The sequence below is a fragment of the Symphodus melops genome (genome assembly GCF_947650265.1).
Source record: "Symphodus melops genome assembly, chromosome: 1".
NCBI lineage: Eukaryota > Metazoa > Chordata > Actinopteri > Labriformes > Labridae > Symphodus > Symphodus melops.
In genome coordinates, this window is record NC_136691.1 from 49,137,796 (window position 1) to 49,156,409 (window position 18,614).

Here is an 18,614-nt window from a genome sequence, read left to right on the forward strand (position 1 = left end):
ATTGTGGTACCAGGAGCCAGAAGAACAGCCTCAGTGTTAAAAACATAAACTGTTTTCTAAAGGATGTTCCCTTATTTTGGGAGCTCTGAGACCTCATTTTAAAGTGTTCAACTGGAATAAGATGTAATCATGAACCTTTTTCTCAATACTGATTAAAGCATTCAGTGACCTTGAATATCTTTATTGTAAAGGAAATACAATATTTAATCTTTTCTTCTCTGTATATAAAAAGAGTGAAACGCCACTGCTCGAGAAAGTTAACTCTCATGCCCTCTTGTGTCACAAAGCAGTAATGCAATGCTACTTTTAACCTTCTGTTTGCATATCAGTTGGATTGAGATGAGTTCATTGCAGCTATATGTTAACAGCAGTCTGAAGACAACAGAGATAAGGAACATGCACGTAAAGACCACGACAGCAGGTTAGTCACTGAGTGCTCTCTGTCACTATTGCTCACTCTCTCTCTCTCTCTCTCTCTCTCTCTCTCTCTCTCTCTCTCTCTCTCTCTCTCTCTCTCTCTCTCTCTCTCTCCTTTTTGTGTTTTAGCTTACTTAATGTCTATTTCCCTTTGTATTGTTCTGTGGTATAAAAATCCACAAAGAATGGACAGTCTGGAGTGTCTTCTTCAGCTTGAGCTGTGATTGGACCAGAGAAAGGGGTGGAGGTAAACAGGGGTCTGCTGTGGCACAGACAGAGTCCCTTTAGTATATCAGTAGAGGAATGTAGAGTAACGCAACACAAGTAATAAGTAAAAACTAGCATTACTATACTAAGTTGCATTGTAGCTTCCAAAGATATAACGTTACCGCTTTTCGAGAAGAAAAATGTGTTGAATTTTCTCTGTTCTTTTCTTTTGCCACTTGGTCATAGAGCATGTGACAATTCCAACATACATTATCAGTCTTTAAGTAGTCAATAATTAACCACAACTTTATCAGTGTCAGCCCAGGTCAGTCACTTTTCAAATTTGTTTAATCTCTGAAATAACCTGACATGTGACTTGAAAACGAGCACAGCACCTCTATCATAAGGCCTCAGATCTGGTTATTTTCCCAGAAGGTCTCACCCCCAATCCTTACCCCTACAACCTTCTTCGAGCTCTATTGCAGACCCCCTCCCCAATCAAACAGTCTCCCCTCTTGTCCTTTCACCCTCTGCCTTAGCCTTTGGTCCCTTTACAACTGCACAGCCGGCGTCATTTCCAGTCTGAGCCTGCGAGAACTAGTTGTAGCAGCAAAGAGAAAATGTCACTCAGTACAGCTGCTGGTCAACGCCTGATACTCCAATTGGAATTGCTCAAATATCTCAGGAGAAATGGGATAAGGTAGAATTACTACATCTAAATAGACTTCATAGAACTGTATCTCGGTTGTAACCTCACACTAGCGAGCTTGTCATAATGGTTATGTGGTGCTTCTGTGATATACTCAATCCTGTATCAAAAAAAAGGAGATCCCTGGAACAAGAAAAAACAGCTTTCAATCAATTATGTATCATTCAGAGCGTCTTTGGTCATTCATTGCACGTTGCTAAAGCCCGACATGATGGAATATCAGCAGTGGGCATGTTGAGCAGTGGTAACTTTTGTGCATTTGGAGTTATTTTCATAGTTGTGGCTCAGGGCACACTTGGAATTTGAGATCTTTCCCAGTGTTTAGATTTGTTGCTTGTCTCAGCACTTCACTGACACTTATATGGACACACATATATACACATTCAAACAAGTCGACAAATGCTACACCAGAAACACCATAAATATATATACGTGTGTGTGTGTGTGTGTGTGTGTGTGTGTGTGTGTGTGTGTGTGCGTGCGTGCATGTGTGCGTGCGTGCATGTGCGTGTGTGTGTGCGTGCATGTGTGTAATCAGGCTGTTTTTCTTTCTTATTAATGGCTGTTTTTAAGTACAATGCCTTGAGCAAACTTTTTAATTAATTTATTTTTTGTCGCCCTTTGTCTTGGTTAATAACCTTCTTCACTACTGAATGTCACTTCCAACAGTGGTCTTCTTTATTTGACCGTAATCGACACCTTCACGAAAATACAGCACAGCATTTCACTCAGGGATAATTCCAGCTCCCGCTGCCTGCCCCTCCTGAAACGATGGTAGGTAGAAGATATTAAAAGTAGAGTCATTAGAAATGTTTGTTGCAGCTGTCATTGGCTGGGAAAAATGCACCAGCTCCTTGCCAAAAACATCCCATATCAACTGAACCAAAAACTCCATCTAAATCCAGGCAGCGGACATGTTTTCAGAGACACCACCACACATGTAGGAAGGCCAATAAGTGATAAGCAGTTACTATTTTTAAAGTCTTCATTTTATTTAGGAAAAAGCTACTGACTCTATAATTGTAAAACAAGTTGGACTGTTTTAAATTTAGTGGGCCATGTCTAGAACCTTTTTAGTGGAAACTGCTATGAGGAGTTGTGAAAAAGGGTGCTGTGTCTGTAGCTTCACAAAACGTCAGATATGTCCCTGATGGATGTTGTCTTCTGATGTTGTTGTTGTTAATGTTTTTGATTTTAATGGGCAGCATTGTAAGGTGCAGCCAGGATGAAGAGCGTTTGGTTTGGGGAACTCAGAATTGCATTCACTTGGGGTGGTTTGAAACTCATGTGTGAAGCTCCCAGTAACTGAGTCATTGCATCAGGCCAAAACAGAGGATTACCACCTCTTTGTTGCAAATAAGTCCCTGCCTCAAGCAATGCAGTTGAAACTGTGACGCATGAACGTAAAATGTATCATGAGACAGAAAGACATTTGTGCATTTACTCTATTGTGGATGTTACTTCTGAACCGTTGTTGAGGAAAAAGTAGTTGACCAGTAAAGGCACAGCTTTTTGATTCACTGGTTGAGCTAAAGTCCAACCATCTCAGGTGGCCTTTAGCACATCATGAGTTTATAGGACTGGCCTACCATTGAGACAGAAAACTGACCTGAACCCTTTTACATAAGGAAGTTTGAAACAGGAATGGTGGGGAAGGGGAGCTGCGCAACTCCAATGCAAGCTCATGAAATCCAATGGTGGAGTTCAGATAAAGGTTTTTTTTTCTGAACTTTGGCTCTGTTGATAAACACCTGATGGAGTGCTGTGTAACATTCCACCTGGAACTGGAAAAACCCAGAGCTGACAGAACTACAAGCCACCACTCTACTGAAGGTCAATATTCCAATGTTTTTGAGTGTGTTTGTGTTTACGTGCACATGGGTTTGTGTGTGTGTGTGTGTGTGTGTGTGTGTGTGTGTGTGTGTGTGTGTGTGTGTGTGTGCGTGTATGAGTGTGTATGGCTTTGTGTATGTGTGTGTGAGTATGTGTGTGTGTGTGCATGGCTGTGTGTATGTGAGTGTGTGTGTGTGTGTGTGTGTGTATGGCTGTGTGTATGTGTGTGTGTGTGTGTGTGTGTGTGTTTTGTACATAATACGTGTCTAACACATAGAGAAAAAAGGGAGAGAAATGAAGACCGTGTGCAGGACAAGTCATGTTACATACGAGCATACAGCATTTTCATAACTTTCTGGTCTGTCACAACATTGAAATCTTATTTCTTAATCATGTAACTGTTTATTTCTTCCTTATTTAATAACCTTGTTCAATGCATCCAAAAACTTTGAACGTTTTACAGCTTAACTCACATAAACTTCATTTTTCTGTAGAGTACGACAAGTAACACAAGAAATTCTCAAAATGAATACACTATAATGTCATTACATTTTTACTAGAACATGAAATCTATACCTGGATGATCTTTATGATGAAAATGTCTGAAGCTTATGTCTGCTATAGTACATAGCTTCTTTGTGCAGACCGACCAAATAATAGTTTTTTGTGCTTATTATGTGATGTTTAAATATGGGATTGGATCCACATTAGTCCACATCATATAGAAGCTTCAGTCAAGCTCTACACATTACATCAGTGTTGTGTCTCAGGACTAACAGTGATTTTAGCATTTGGACCGAGTGTATGACACAACCTTATCTCTTAGGCATTTTAAGTTCATTCAAACTAGGAAGGCATATATATATAGATATATATATATATTATTATTATTTTTATTTTTTTTATTATTATTATTATTTTTTTTAATGTGTGTGTGTTATGCAATTAAGATGTTGTCATCCGTTTTACTAAACCTGCACTTCAATTTGCACTCTAATTTGCTCCACACATTGTAGTTAAAAACACAGTGAGTGAATGTTTAACGTAGGAATATAATTATCTATACAAATATATTAAACACAATTAACAATTTCTCTTGCCCCCATCTTTCTACAACCCCATGCCATCCTTATTGATCTCTGAGCCTGGCTATGTTGCACAATGTCCAGACAAACATGTGGCAATTACAACTTGGCACAGACATGAAGTCCACCATTATTCACCCATCAGTATAAAACTGGTGAGGAGCGACTTTCTGCACTCTTTGTGCTAAAAAGGGGTTCGCTGTTACCAAGTGCTGCAACTGAAACTGGGAAAAAGAGATGGCACCTGGAAAAAAGGTAAAACTAACTCTCATCGCAGATATAGACTAACCTGCTGTGTAGGGCTTTAAGAACATTGTCATAGCTGTCCTATTTGTTGTTGGACTGTGGTGTTGTAAGAAACGTGTGTTTGTGCAGGTTTTATGTGGTTTATGAAATAACATTGTACATATTACAAATACATAACATTGTAACTCAATACTACATTGGAGCTGCAATATTATGTGCTGTAATACTTATTTGTGATTTTTTTCAGTTTAATTGCCCTTTCTTTTAGACTTATTAGGTGATCCATCAACCATATTATAAACCTCTAATAGTAGATGGTCAAATGCTGATTTAACAGGGGATCCTTGAGCGGCTGAATACTGGGGAGGTGGTGATCGGTGATGGAGGCTTTGTGTTTGCCCTGGAGAAGAGGGGATATGTAAAGGCCGGGCCATGGACTCCCGAGGCTACGGTCACACACCCTGAGGCTGGTAAGCTAGGCAGCAAACTTATATATTGTATCCAAAATTACATTAAGTTCATGTTGAATGCACAAACTCAAAAGCAACATGTTTTCCCTTAAAATGTTCAAATCTGAACGTTTCTGTCAGTGCGTCAGCTGCACAGAGAGTTCCTGAGAGCAGGTGCTAACGTCATGCAGACCTTTACTTTCTACGCCAGTGATGACAAACTGGAAAACAGGGGTCAGAGCCTAAAATTTACTGTGAGTGCGCAACTAAAGCAATTTAAACTTCACATCACCCCTTTTTGAGGATCAATAAATCCATACTTGTCTCATTTGTTCAGGGGGCCCAAATCAACGAGGCAGCCTGTGACCTGGCAAGAGAAGTAGCAAATGAAGGCGATGCTCTGGTCGCAGGTGGAGTGTGTCAGACTCCATCCTACCTGAGCTGCAAGAGTGAGACAGAGGTCAAGGCCATCTTTAAGAAACAGATGGATGTTTTCCTGAAAAAGAATGTGGACTTCCTGATCGCTGAGGTGGATTTATGTCGTATTTCATTTTATGAAGTCGTATTAATTCCACATTAATCCAACATGCGATATGTGGAGCACATACGTGCCCGGTGGTGAGAGTGTCGTGTCTCTTTTGCAGTACTTTGAGCATGTGGAGGAGGCCGAGTGGGCCGTGAAAGTGCTGAAGACCAGCGGAAAGCCAGTGGCTGCTTCCATGTGTATCGGACCAGAGGGAGACATGCACGGTGTCTCTCCTGGAGACTGCGCAGTCCGTCTGGTAAAGGCTGGTAAGTATTTTACAAACAGCAGCCACCAAAATTAAACCAATATGGCAAAAAATAAATAAATCTGTTCCTTTTCACTTGAGGCTGGACAACAAAGGAAACACGGTACAGTCCCATGTTAAAACTGCCCATCTTTACAGCACACATACATACAGTTTAATCTGCAACATTTGTGGTTCCTAACAACATTGTATGGGAGGTGAGTTCATATATGCTATGCACACATTTGCATAATTAATTGTGTAGTCGAGTAGACAAGTCGGAGTCTTGTACTGCAGCTGCTTGCCAGGAGGCCTGTTTCTGGACGGTTCCAAAGTTAGGTGGAGATAACATTTCGAAATGCCATTGCTGGATTTTGAAATACCTCATCAAATTCATGTTTTATGCAGTGTTTTATCTGCCTTACCTCAAGATTTGTGGTTTCCTTTTTCTTTTTTTTGCTTAACCACATCCCTCTGTTTTGCAGGTGCCCAGATTGTTGGAGTCAACTGCCACTTTGACCCCATGACCTGCGTGAAAGCTGTACAGTTGATGAAGGAGGGAGTGGAGAAGGCCGGGTTAAAGGCTCACTACATGGTGCAACCTCTGGCTTTCCATACACCTGACTGCAACTGTCAGGGATTCATTGATCTTCCAGAATTCCCTTTTGGTAATATGTTTCTCATGACCATTGAAATAGAAGAGGGACAGGCGTGTCAGTGACAGCTGCTCACATACATTATGTCCCCTTTTATTTTTTCTTGTGCTCTCAGCCCTGGAGCCCAGGATCCTGACCCGTTGGGACATGCATAAGTATGCCAGGGAGGCCTATAAGAGTGGCATACGTTTTATTGGGGGTTGCTGTGGGTTTGAGCCTTATCACATCAGGGCTGTGGCAGAGGAGCTGGCAACAGAGAGGGGCATAATGCCCCCTGGCTCAGACAAACATGGCATGTGGGGTGCTGGCCTGCAGATGCACACAAAGCCCTGGGTCAGAGCCAGGTAAGTCATCCCTAATGTGCAAAAAAGGAAAAGACAATGTTGCACCTTATTGCTTTGTGTTACCTGTCTTTTTTTTTTTTCTCCTAGATCCCGTCGTGAATATTGGGAGAATCTCATGCCGGCATCAGGACGTCCAAAGTGCCCCTCCCTGTCCACACCAGAGGGCTGGGGTGTAACCAAGGGCCACTCTGATCTTATGCAGCACAAAGAGGCCACCAGCTCCCAGGAAATGAAGCACCTGCTAGAGATGCAGAAGAAGGCCAAGTCCTCCGCATGAGCAAGAAAGAGCAAGAAATGTTAAGGCACCCATCCCTTCACTCAGCCAACTAAAGAAGGGATTTGAGAGGGAAGGAAGGAAGACTTTCCATGTTCAGTTTGGAGATTAAAAGCACTTGTAACAGCGATGCTCCACTGGTGGAGTATTACTATGTAAACCCCAAAAACAATAAACCTCAGTTTGTTACTGAATTCGATGAGTATGTGTTGTCATTGCACTGCAACAACCACAAACAATTCACAGATTATTATAATGTGGTGCCTTTACTTATAAATGTAATCAAATAAATTGTCAAACATTCATGTTTGCCTTGATTCAGAAGGGATTTGATTCTTTTTAGTTCCACTATCAAGTTGGACTTTATGAGTCTTCAGTCTAGTCAGGGTCCAAAAAAAGTAACCCACATACAAACAGGAAGAGGGGGGAAAAGCCACCGACAACCATAATTAATCTGGATCCCACTGGTTGCACACACTCACAATACTCTCATTCAGTGAGAGAGGGGAGGAGAGGGAGTAAACATTGCAGTTGTGTAACTTGCCAATCAGCAAGTCTCTTCCTCAGACCCCTCCCCTATTTCAGAGAGATTTATAGTGGCCCTCAGCTCACCCTAATGTTGCTTCAGCTTCTCAAAGTCTGAACAGTCAAGGGGTCCACACAGCTGCAGGATTATGGCACCAGGAAAGAAGGTATGTATGGACTTTTGTGAAAAAAAGACTGTATGCTCTCTGGACTTTTCTGTGGAATATAGCCACAATATGAATTATAACTTGAAGTAGTTTTGTGGAATGCCGAGCATTAAAGTGTCAGGATGCCAAGTTGTAAAGCTTTGCATCCTTTTCTGCCAAGATGCATCAGATCCAAACTCCAACACGCTCATTGGAATATAAAAGTAATTAAATATAACAGGTAACACAAATGTACAAACAAACTTTGTATTATTATCCATACAAAAGATGTGGCTTTTTGGAGTTTTGCCTCTATCCCAATGCAGGAGGCAAACAGACATGAAACATTAAAGGAAAGAAAACATAAAAAATCATCTTTCAGATCTTAGCATGCATGTCATTTGTGCATATTTTATTCTGAAACACAAAAAACAAGAAGTTAAAATATAAGACTAATATCAGTTTAATGCTTACATAAAGTTAAAAGTTGTTCTTTGACCACCTGGCATCTTTAAATCTATAGGCGCAGGTCTTTAAGTCATTCTGAGTGTTGCAGCTGTTCTCAGACATGTGCTGCAGTCTCGCTGACTCACTGTCTTGATGACTCGGGGTCATTAAGAGAAGGGGGGTTTGCGGCACTGGACCTGGGAAGCCACAATGCACGAGGCATAGATACAAATTTTAACTGGTTTCCTCATTCCTCTAGACATGTTATCTTAACGTGTGACTTTTCACCAAGCCAAAAATAAATATTCTGACATGTTTGTATCTGATGAAGGATTCATGTGAGCAGTTGGTGGGGCCAAATGCAGTTTGGGGCAGAGATGATAACAAGCTTGTTAGCTGGTATCACATCAAATCCTAATATTAAGCTTGTATTGATGCATTGTCACAGGGAGTCTTGGAGCGTCTTAACGCTGGAGAGGTCGTGATTGGTGATGGAGGCTTCGTGTTTGCTCTGGAGAAGAGAGGCTACGTGAAGGCCGGGCCCTGGACCCCTGAAGCTGCCTCAGAGCACCCTGAAGCAGGTAAGAAGCAGCTATGAGACTACCTATATTTTACTAGCCAAAAATGGTGTCTTCATTGTCCTCTGTATGCTGATTCGTGCAGCACACCTTGTTTTGCAGTTTAGAGGGATTTCCTTGTATGTTTACATACATAATGCAATTTTTTTCAGTGCGTCAGCTGCACAGGGAGTTCCTGAGGGCTGGAGCCAACGTCATGCAGACCTTCACTTTCTACGCCAGTGATGACAAACTGGAGAACAGAGGCAACAAGCTCAGCTTCACTGTAAGTGTAAAGGATCATAATACCAATTATATAGGAAGAATAGAATATACTGAACATTGCTTGTCATCAGTTCAATGATAAAAGATGTGCAATTCCCTTGTCAAAACATTTTAAGCACAAAGTTAATACTAAAGAAGCAATGTTATTAGGAACATCCAATAAAATGGAAATCATATTTCTCCTGATAAACTCCCTTTTGTTCATCAGGTTTGCGAGATTAGCGTTTCATAATTTTTGTTTTTGTTCTGCAGGGAGCTCAGATCAACGAGGCTGCCTGCGACTTAGCCCGTCAAGTTGCCAATGAAGGCGATGCTCTGGTAGCAGGTGGAGTGTGTCAGACTCCATCCTACCTGAGCTGCAAGAGTGAGACAGAGGTGAAGGCCATCTTTAAGAAACAGCTGGATGTGTTCATCAAGAAAGACGTGGACTTCCTTATTGCTGAGGTAGAGATTAAAAACTCAAATTTTACAACACAGGCAACTGAGTTCATTCCTTTTTTTTTCTTGTGTTAATGGATTGTTTGTTGTTTAATTAAAGCGCTTTTATCTGTGTCCTGCAGTACTTTGAGCACGTTGAAGAGGCCGTGTGGGCTGTGGAGGCGCTGAAGGAGACAGGGAAGCCTGTGGCTGCATGTCTGTGTATTGGACCAGAGGGAGACATGCACGGTGTCTCACCTGGAGACTGCGCAGTCAGACTGGTCAAAGCTGGTGGGTTCTAAAACCATGAGCATAGCTTTTATCAGCATACATTTTCTGACCTTAGCCAAAATAATTTCCATTAAAATGTATCAATTGTAACCCATACCCCATTATTTTTTATTATTAAAAATACAGTAAGATTTACCTTGAATAGTTTTTATAATGTCACATCTTGTCCTGAAATAAACTCTTTGTGACAGATGACAAAGGTAGGATTTACAATCAGTAGACATGAGATAGGATCATCAGCTTCTTCTGTTATGAAGAAGTAGGTCCATAACTGGAACTTGCCAAAAGTTTATCCAATAGTTGTTCTGCTGACTTACCAAAATGTTGTCTGAAAGTGATGTCAATTCATCGAACACAAGTGCAAACCACAGTTTGTGTTCTTTCATTGCTTATCTGTGACAGTCAGCTCACACCAATGCATGCTCTCTTGTAGGTGCCCAGATTGTCGGAGTCAACTGTCACTTTGACCCCATGACCTGCGTGAAAGCTGTCAAGATGATGAAGGAGGGAGTAGAGGCAGCTGGGCTGAAGGCTCACTACATGGTGCAGCCATTGGCTTTCCACACACCCGACTGCAGCTGTCAGGGATTCATCGATCTGCCAGAATTCCCTTTCGGTAATCATATACGTTGTTAAACTGCCTCTAATAACGTTTCTGTTTAAATATTAACATTTAAACATGCAGCCCAAAGTGCGTCTTTAGGAACACATATGAAAATAAGAGCAAAAATTGAAAATAGTAGATACAATCTTGAGTAAACGTCAAAAAGTATATAAAAAATAAAATGTTAGAAATTAACAAAATAAAAAAGTTGAATAAAACAAGATTAACATTCCACTTTTGCAACAAAAAAAGACACAAGTTAGCTTATTAAAAATAAATCTTCCTTCAGGTCTGGAGCCCAGGATCCTGACCCGCTGGGATATGCACAAGTACGCCAGGGAGTCCTACAATGCTGGCATCCGCTTCATTGGGGGCTGCTGTGGGTTTGAGCCTTATCACATCAGGGCGGTGGCAGAGGAGCTGGCAAAGGAGAGAGGCATCCTCCCTGCTGCATCAGAAAAACATGGAAACTGGGGTGCTGGTCTTGAGATGCACACCAAGCCCTGGGTCAGAGCAAGGTCAGAAGCAACTTTCAATGTGTCAATGAAAATCAAAAATACACACAAACAACATGTAGTAACAAATGCTATCTGTTGTTTTTTTTTAATCTCTTGCAGAGCCCGCCGTGACTACTGGGAAAACCTGAAGCCAGCCTCTGGCCGTCCCCTCTGTCCCTCCCTTTCTTCCCCTGATGGTTGGGGTGTCACCAAGGGCCACACTGATCTTATGCAGCAGAAAGAGGCCACCTCTCAGGACCAACTCAAGCAGCTGTTCGGCAGGACAAAGAACCAGTGAGCCAGTCTGTCTCCCTCAGACTGAGTCAAGCATTTATGCTGTGCAGCTACTTATGCAACACCGAGGTGTGCCCTGGCTGCATACAGAGCGAGACCTGACAAACATAATGTTAGAGGCTAAATCTTCACGAGAGCCTGCATCTGCTCTGTGCATGATTGCTAAACTGTAGTTTATGTGAAGCCAGTCATGTTTTATGTGAAGAGTCGGCCCATCTTTAGGTCACGACCCTTTTACTTTCCATGGACCAGTTTGTTTAATAAAATGAGATCTAATAAAACGTGAATAGATCTTTATTCGATTGTTGATACATTTCTTGTGTGAATGGGTGTCAGGATGCTGTGGGGGTTACAGATGTTTTCCATCTCTGCTCTATCATTTGCTCTGTGGAGAAAATATTATCATCAAGCTATGCACAAAAAATATTTTCAATAGGCAAATATAATAAAGACTTGGAACAATTCGAAACAGAGAATCAATGCAATGAGCTACAGTCTCACCTGAATGATTAAACATTTTTTATTGTTACTGTTATGATTGTGAACAGCATAGTCGGCCTGGACAAAATAGCATTCAACTGGCAATCTCCAAAATATAACTTCAAACATGATGTGAAGGGTATTTGGACATTTTATTTTATAGGCCTATACAAGTCAACGGTGAGGATATATGCTTCCAGCAGATGACGCTGTTCAGATACAATGGCCAATATTCTTGACATTGGCTACAAGGATGGTTTTAAGTAAAGATGCTTCACTAGCTAGCAGATACCATAACAAGCTACGAAACATGAACAATTTAATTTGAGTTTAATAGCTCGATTCCCCAAAAAAATCCCACACGACTTGCTCTACATCTTTCTCTACTGACAGTTTTGCGTTATCTATTAAACAGGCACCATATGTGTAATGATGTTTAGTGCAGCATCGAGAAAATTCCTGCATTAAATTTATTTGAAGAGGTGCGATGGATGATTTTTTATTTTGGTGACACATCTTTAGCTATAAAACATCTCTGATGGTTCCCTCGTCTTGGATTGGACAAGTCTTGACCACATGACCAGGTTATCCGTTTTCTATTTTTTTTACAAGGTGGAGTGGATTTAAGGTTAGGGGGGTTTTGCCTAGCACAGTAGTCTTGTTTTGAATTTGTTTTTATATAGCTCACCGGAAATAGTATTTCTTATTAATTGATTTATAAGTAATAAGTGCATTCAGTGCTATCCTCGACCTTGAATTGTTTTGCTTAGTGGCGGAATAAGGTCTTATTTGCCTTATTTGTGTATATCCTTTCTGTCAGGAGGCTAACTTACTTCCCAGAGAGGTTTAATGCTGGAGTATGGCCTGAACATTTGACATTGAAGGACACATATCTGTCGGCCGCTTGTTATAACCACCCGAGAGGTAACTACTTGCAATATCTGTATGTAAGGTTTATAAAAATAACAGCCTACATCTTTAATTTACCTTGTCCAGTATTTTATCACGTGTACTGAAGGATAACATTATCTGCTGTGTTATTTAAATGTTATCACCCACTGGTGTCTGGTTCATTTGCATGTGATGAGGTGTATGTCCTCTTCTGCACCATAACCTGCAGCCTCTCTTATGGTATATACTGTATCTATGTGGACTTTATTGTTTAGAATAACAATGGCACCATCTGGCGGTGTCTTTCAGTAACTACAAGGAGCTTCTTTTTTTTTTTTCATATACCGGAAGGAAACGTGAGGTCGTCATGGGGAGCAAAGTCAGCTCCAAAATGGCAGCCCCAACAGCCCGAGTTATTCAGGTAACGTTGATCTCTACATCTTAATGACTCCAGCTACAAGTGGAATGAGCTTCGGTGAATTTCACTTCATAAATAGTGTTATCTTTCTCTTTTTCGAGGACTTAAGTGAGTTAGTCGTCTCAGCGTGTCACAGCGTTAAAACAACATTTACCCTTGTTGATGTCCTTGTTTAAGCGGAAGACACAGTAGTGAGATGTGTTTTATGATGTTGACAAAACGTCACTGTGTTTTACCAAGTGAATCAACGTCGTTTATAGACTGGTTTGAATGGTTTCACTGGAACATCAGTCCAGTCTGTCAGCTGGATTTTTATCTGTTTAAGGAGGTCCTTAACTTTGTTCAAGACTACATTTAACTTACAGTGTTGAAAGATGTGGAATAAAAACACCCACAGTTGATTCAGTCATTTAATCAGTTTTTACATAATACTGCCAAATATTTGAGGATAGTATGTACGGTGCTGACTTACTGTAGATTTGAGAGACAGCAGTGTTTGTCTGGGTGATGTATCAACATTCACTTTTATTACTTCAAATGTCTTTTATTGAGCAAACAACTCAGAAATACAATCAACAATATTCATTTGGCTGCTTTTCATAGTTATTACACTGTGCATGTGGTCTTATTCATTTAAATCTTTGAAACAACATTTACTTTTATTAATCATTTGATTGTTTTGAGTGTCTCAAATCAAACGTGTCTGTTTGTCTGGGTCACATAATCTAAATTGCAGTCCATCAAATTTTTTTTTGTTTCATATTTCAATTCTATTCTAAATCAGTCTGTTCGTCACTGATATGTTAAACTTAAACAAATAAAGAAACATTTGTTTAAATAGTTTCTAAAAATACATGTATTTTAATGTTTAATTGAAGGCCACTCTGACACACTTCAAACCTACATTTTGATGAATATGATGTAGTGTCATGTGTCAGTTATCAAGGTGGACCGTGTCCTGAAAAAGGTTTAACCTGTCCACACGTAATTGTAAATTTTCCTGGGAAAAGTTTGTTTTGAAAGAAAACTTGCTTTTAAGTTTTTTGTTTTTTATACTTTCAAAACGACAAACAAACTATTTCCTCACCCTTCAACAGAGAGGTTTTTCAAAAACTGACCCTTAATCATCACGCAGTCCTTTGTTCACACAGCTTCTGTTTGATTTAATGTGTGTGTGTGTTTTCAGGCTGTTCGTCCTCATGCTCCTCTGATCAAGTTCCCTAAAAGACATGACCTCCCAAAGCCCAATGGTAAGAATGAAGAAAGTCAAAGATTCATATTTGGTGACCTGCATAAAGAAAACACCTCAAACAAGTCCTCTGGTTGATGATGTAACTGGTCGACCTTTGTCTTCTAGTTTCATAGTATACTAAAGATGTCCACATCTCTTTATGTCAAGTTAAGGTATCCAGCTACTGGAGATGCACGACTTACTTAAACAGCTCTTATTAGAATCTGCACCTATTCCTACATACAGCGTTATTTTCTGAAACATTAGGAAACCATCACATTGATTTTACAACAGAACATTTGCTTCAGCACTTTAACAATCCTGATCCATCCTTATTTTCTGTTTTCCTCATGTTTTCTGCTTCCTCAGTCTTAGTAATGAAATCTTTTTCCTCTTTCTTCCAGCTCAAGAAGCATTGAAATCTTTAGCAGTAAACTTTGCACCACACAACGCTCAAGGCTCCCCTCTGGCTGCTGCACCGCCTCAGATATCCAGATCTCATGTACCTTTGACCCCAATACCTGGCACGCCGGACACCCTGGCCTCTATTCAGCTACTCACTGCGAGGTACCGCAGGAGGCCGCTGACAGCAGACGAAATGGAATTCATCCAGGTGAGGGGTCGAACCTGCATCTCAGAGAGAGAGAGAGAGAGAGAGAGAGAGAGTGAGAGTGTGTGTGTGTGTGTGTGTGTGTGTGTGTGTGTGTGTGTGTGTGTGTGTGTGTGTGTGTGTGTGTGTGTGTGTGTGTGTGTGTGTGTGTGTGTGTGTGTGTGTGTGTGTGTGTGTGTGTGTGTGTGTGTGTGTGTGTGTGTGTGTGTGTGTGTGTGAGAAATGTATGGGGGTTTTTTTTGTTATCAGTTAGAACATAACCTTTATCCTTAGTATAAGATAAGCCTGTATCGTCATCTTTGGCCTTAAAACGGCTACAGGTTCTAACATTCGTCTTGGAGCTGTTCCACTGTTTCATAAGATGTGTGTGTGTGTGGGGGGGGACCAGATGACGGGGGAAGTGACGAATTCTGGACCTATAATGACGCGTCTTTGTTGTGTTCACCAATCACATGATATAAGCAAAGTTTCTTCCTCCTCTGCATCCATTGTGAATTTTCCTGCTGAGTTCACGTGACTGACATGTTTTTTTTTGTTTTTTTGGTCTTTAATCTGCAGCGGGGTGGACCAGAGTAACGACACACGACTCATTCACTGCAACCAAAGTCCTTATCAGTTTGTCTTTCATTGTGTTCCTCAGCACAGAGAACCTAATGCCACACGAGACATGATGTAGAATAAACTATTACAGAAATCCTGTTAACATGCTACTATACATGTATTTTTTAAATGTTAATGTATTTTAGGTTTATACTGAAGGGGACGTCTTTTATTGTGTTACAGAAGTCATGAGACACAAAAGTAGCCTCCAGATTGACTCCACTGTTCTACAAAGATCTGTCTCTGGTTAACTGTGGTTTGATGTTCTGCTAACTTCACATATTGAGACTTTAAATTAGTCAGAGGTTCACTTTCAGCACCACAACACCTGAAACTCAGCACGAGGCTCCGAGTCATTGAGGGACATGATTGCTTTGTCATACCTCTCCTGTAATAAACTGTGCTGAGGTATATTAGGTCACATAGCAAAGATGGTGTTGCCTTTATGTGAACTACTGCATTTAAAATATTAAAAGAATATTCTCTTTTGATTGTGGTGTTTATATCGCACTGACTGTAGACACACAAGCAGAATAAACAATGAGAAGAAGATGGAAAAACATCACGGTTGAAGTTGTTTATTGTCGGTACCGTTGCTGGCATGCTTAATATGGCAAACATTAACAACATTAAAGTTCCACAACAGTGCAGTATGACCAGCCACCATTTAATGTGTCACTACCTTTCTAACTATGATTTACTAAGCTGTTTTGTATTCAGATGAATATCAGCACAAGTAGTACAGACATGACAGAAAGGCCAAGTGAATACACACTTTACCCGTCTGACTGGCAGATTGTCCTCTTAGTTTCTACCAGAGCTGACAAGAGCTCACACAGTGTTTATGTTCTTCTCTTAATGCAGGAGAAGTCACACTCAGGCAAACATAAGAAAACAGTTGTGCGTTTTTTTTTTTTTAAGTACATGTCTAAGTCCGCCTTTTGGCAAAGCTTTAAAGCAACCTGCTCCTAAACACATGAATGCTGTCACAGAGCAATTCATGGCTTTACAAAAATACCTCTGGATGTTCAAAACCCAATACCAAAAATGAAAGTGCAGTATATTCATACATGGATAGAAACACTTACAGCAACGAGGAACTGTGAAGTCACAAATGAGCACAACAAGAAGAAACACTGGGGTATGCGCTGGATTAATTACTTCAAGGACGCGTCTCGGTCACAACATAAAGCGCCTTGATGTTATGGAGCATTCAGAGTTTTTGCTCATGTCGGTTTGGAGCTTTAGATTTAGATTTTTTTTTGCAAACGGCAGACTAAACATTGCACTTGAAATGCAGTAGAAGCAATCTGTGCTCCGTACTGGAGGCGAAGAACTGGTCAATTGCTCTGTTCGTCTACTTCCTCAAATGCAGGTAGGAAATCTGCGATGGTGTCGACCACGTAGTCGGGCACCAGGTTGTGGTTGGTGGTGACCTCACTATCCTTGTACTGCTGGGCATCCTCTATCTGAGACACGCCGGTGAGGGTGAGCATGGTGTCGAGGCCGCAGTTGAAACCAAACAGCATGTCCACCTCCAGGCGGTCCCCGATCATCAGGCACTGCGCAGGATCCACCCCCCTGAACTGACTGGAGATACACTCAAACATGAAGCGGCTGGGTTTGCCGATCACAGTGGCCTTCCTGCCCGAGGCCACCTCTAAGGCTGCAGTGAGGGATCCAGAGCCTGCCCGGGATAAAGAGGGGAGCAAGGTTAGATTTAAATTGATCCGAGGGGAGACATCCTCTCTATGTAGCAGTTATGTTAAACTCCTCAATGCAGCAGCAGTTCATTTCCATTGATTTCAGTAAACATAAGACTCAACTTGCAGATTCTTGAACCTGGTGGGGAAAAACTGGAGGTCATAAAATAAAGCCTCACACTCAAACATGGCAGTAAAAGACGGAAAAAATTAAAAGCAAACTATACGGCCATATACAGCTTAATCTTTAATGTTTGTGGGAAGTTTAGTCTTTATTTGACATTGGTGATCTAGGATGACAAGGTTGGACTTGAACCAACCAATGACATTATAGCTGAGTGTCTTAGACCCCTTGGATAGCCTACAATGGAACAATCTTAAGGCTGGTAAGAAAGCTTCTACCCTTCATAACAGAAGAGTTAGAAAACAAGCAATCGCTTTGTCCACACACCAGTCAAAGTATTCTTGGTTTATTCAATGGTGAACATGGATGATGAGTTTTTGTTTTACGGACCAAATAAAGCAGGACTTTATGAAATAATCTTTGATTTGTTAACTACAGCAGAATGACTGTCAAAACTCAATTTTCAAAAGTGTTACTGAAGGTCAAGTATTCAGTGTTTTGATGCTAAATAAAGGAAAGATGAACCAAATGAGAAATGCTCATAAAGGGCTGAGGGACACCTTAGTCTCCTCTGCCCTGTGGTCGTGCATTGTGGTCTGTGGTTAAAACTCACAACACAGTGGCATGTTACACTGTGAACTTCATGATCACCATATTACCTGGGAGTATCCGTCCACTTGACAGGGGGTGCCAGGGGTCGTTGTCGGTGGCCAGGAACAGACAGTCCGGGTCCTTCAGGTAGCACGAGGCTTTAGCCAGTTTGAGAAAAGTCAGTTTGTCGTCATGTCCCACCAGCACCGCTTTGACGTCCGGAGCCAGATCGCAGTTATAGATGGTTGCGTCCGGTTCGTCCGCTTCCTCCACGCAGGAGATGCCCGCCTCCTGCAGCTCTCTGCGCAGCCCGTCGCAGCCGATGACGAACACCTGACCGCGGACCTTGACGACGTCTCTGAGGTAGAGAGCCGAGCAGTACGACGAGCTGAAGATCTGCTCCAGCATAACGTCGGTGAAGCCCAGTCGGCAGAACTTGTGCACATAATTCTCCCTGGGCCTGGTGCAGTTGTTGGTGACAAACACTACGTTTTTACCGTTTCGTATCAACGAATTCACCACCTTCACCGCCCCGGTTATAGCCTTCTCTCCGTGCCACAGGACACCGTCGCAATCAAAGAGAATGAAGTCCTTCGCCTCCAGCAGATTTCTCAACTGCGAACCTCGAATTTTCTGGCAGCCTTTGAAGCCAAAGGCGCCCGCCATCCCGGCTTTTTCCTCGGTTTCTTCCGTGTTTCACCTTTTATTTCCCCCCCATGTCGAAGACGGGTGCATAACACGGCGGGATAACGATATGAAAACAAATCAATGTAAGGAAATCACATTGCAGAGTCCTTGGTTACATACGCGACCAGCAGCAAGCTCCATAAACATTGATGTTAGGTCACGCCCACACCGTCAAAACTGACCAATTAAAGAACAGCATCTCGACCAATCAGATTTGTGTGTGTCA

At 41.5% G+C, this 18,614-nt stretch overlaps 4 protein-coding genes across 6 annotated transcripts; 3 read left to right on the top strand and 1 right to left on the bottom strand.

Moving 5' to 3' along the window:
- Positions 1-4,361: 4,361 nt before the first annotated feature.
- Positions 4,362-7,184, top strand: LOC306838648 (betaine--homocysteine S-methyltransferase 1-like). Its single transcript, XM_079366954.1, has 8 exons — positions 4,362-4,506; positions 4,835-4,967; positions 5,088-5,200; positions 5,284-5,475; positions 5,591-5,738; positions 6,202-6,384; positions 6,488-6,716; positions 6,804-7,184. The coding sequence occupies exons 1-8, from the start codon at positions 4,489-4,491 to the stop codon at positions 6,991-6,993; spliced, it is 1,206 nt and encodes a 401-aa protein (XP_079223080.1). The 5' UTR covers positions 4,362-4,488; the 3' UTR covers positions 6,994-7,184.
- A 412-nt stretch (positions 7,185-7,596) lies between these two features.
- Positions 7,597-11,350, top strand: LOC306835764 (betaine--homocysteine S-methyltransferase 1-like). Its single transcript, XM_079362484.1, has 8 exons — positions 7,597-7,682; positions 8,557-8,689; positions 8,839-8,951; positions 9,203-9,394; positions 9,511-9,658; positions 10,092-10,274; positions 10,552-10,780; positions 10,880-11,350. The coding sequence occupies exons 1-8, from the start codon at positions 7,665-7,667 to the stop codon at positions 11,055-11,057; spliced, it is 1,194 nt and encodes a 397-aa protein (XP_079218610.1). The 5' UTR covers positions 7,597-7,664; the 3' UTR covers positions 11,058-11,350.
- Positions 11,351-12,111: 761 nt separating this feature from the next.
- On the top strand, positions 12,112-15,386 carry kgd4 (alpha-ketoglutarate dehydrogenase subunit 4). 3 transcript variants are annotated; one of them, XM_079353820.1, is made up of 6 exons: positions 12,112-12,161; positions 12,354-12,457; positions 12,734-12,845; positions 14,029-14,092; positions 14,478-14,686; positions 15,242-15,386. In XM_079353820.1, the coding sequence occupies exons 3-6, from the start codon at positions 12,792-12,794 to the stop codon at positions 15,257-15,259; spliced, it is 345 nt and encodes a 114-aa protein (XP_079209946.1). In that variant the 5' UTR covers positions 12,112-12,161; positions 12,354-12,457; positions 12,734-12,791; the 3' UTR covers positions 15,260-15,386. The 3 variants fall into 3 exon arrangements, with proteins under 3 accessions (XP_079209946.1, XP_079209948.1, XP_079209947.1); XM_079353822.1 differs by having other exon boundaries at positions 12,776-12,845; XM_079353821.1 differs by lacking the exon at positions 12,112-12,161 and having other exon boundaries at positions 12,168-12,457.
- Positions 15,387-15,845: 459 nt separating this feature from the next.
- Positions 15,846-18,549, bottom strand: pdxp (pyridoxal (pyridoxine, vitamin B6) phosphatase). The gene is made up of 2 exons (XM_079353699.1): positions 17,770-18,549; positions 15,846-16,970 (listed from the first exon to the last, which is right to left on the bottom strand). Exons 1-2 carry the CDS (start codon positions 18,365-18,367, stop codon positions 16,624-16,626), a joined length of 945 nt encoding a protein of 314 aa, XP_079209825.1. The 5' UTR covers positions 18,368-18,549; the 3' UTR covers positions 15,846-16,623.
- Between the last annotated feature and the right edge of the window lie 65 nt (positions 18,550-18,614).

What these genes read in the sequence shown, in the direction of transcription:
- LOC306838648 (XM_079366954.1), top strand. An exon ending in TCTTCCAGAATTCCCTTTTG is followed by an intron (nt 6,385 to 6,487) that starts GTAATATGTTTC and finishes TTGTGCTCTCAG; the next exon opens with CCCTGGAGCCCAGGATCCTG. An exon ending in AAGCCCTGGGTCAGAGCCAG is followed by an intron (nt 6,717 to 6,803) that starts GTAAGTCATCCC and finishes TTTTTCTCCTAG; the next exon opens with ATCCCGTCGTGAATATTGGG.
- LOC306835764 (XM_079362484.1), top strand. An exon ending in TGGACTTCCTTATTGCTGAG is followed by an intron (nt 9,395 to 9,510) that starts GTAGAGATTAAA and finishes TGTGTCCTGCAG; the next exon opens with TACTTTGAGCACGTTGAAGA. An exon ending in TCTGCCAGAATTCCCTTTCG is followed by an intron (nt 10,275 to 10,551) that starts GTAATCATATAC and finishes ATCTTCCTTCAG; the next exon opens with GTCTGGAGCCCAGGATCCTG.
- kgd4 (XM_079353820.1), top strand. Translation starts at nt 12,792, where the DNA reads ATGGGGAGCAAAGTCAGCTCCAAAATGGCAGCCCCAACAGCCCGAGTT. An exon ending in CAACAGCCCGAGTTATTCAG is followed by an intron (nt 12,846 to 14,028) that starts GTAACGTTGATC and finishes GTGTGTTTTCAG; the next exon opens with GCTGTTCGTCCTCATGCTCC. An exon ending in TGACCTCCCAAAGCCCAATG is followed by an intron (nt 14,093 to 14,477) that starts GTAAGAATGAAG and finishes TCTTTCTTCCAG; the next exon opens with CTCAAGAAGCATTGAAATCT.
- pdxp (XM_079353699.1), bottom strand. Translation starts at nt 18,367, where the DNA reads ATGGCGGGCGCCTTTGGCTTCAAAGGCTGCCAGAAAATTCGAGGTTCG. An exon ending in AAGTGGACGGATACTCCCAG is followed by an intron (nt 16,971 to 17,769) that starts GTAATATGGTGA and finishes TATCCCGGGCAG; the next exon opens with GCTCTGGATCCCTCACTGCA.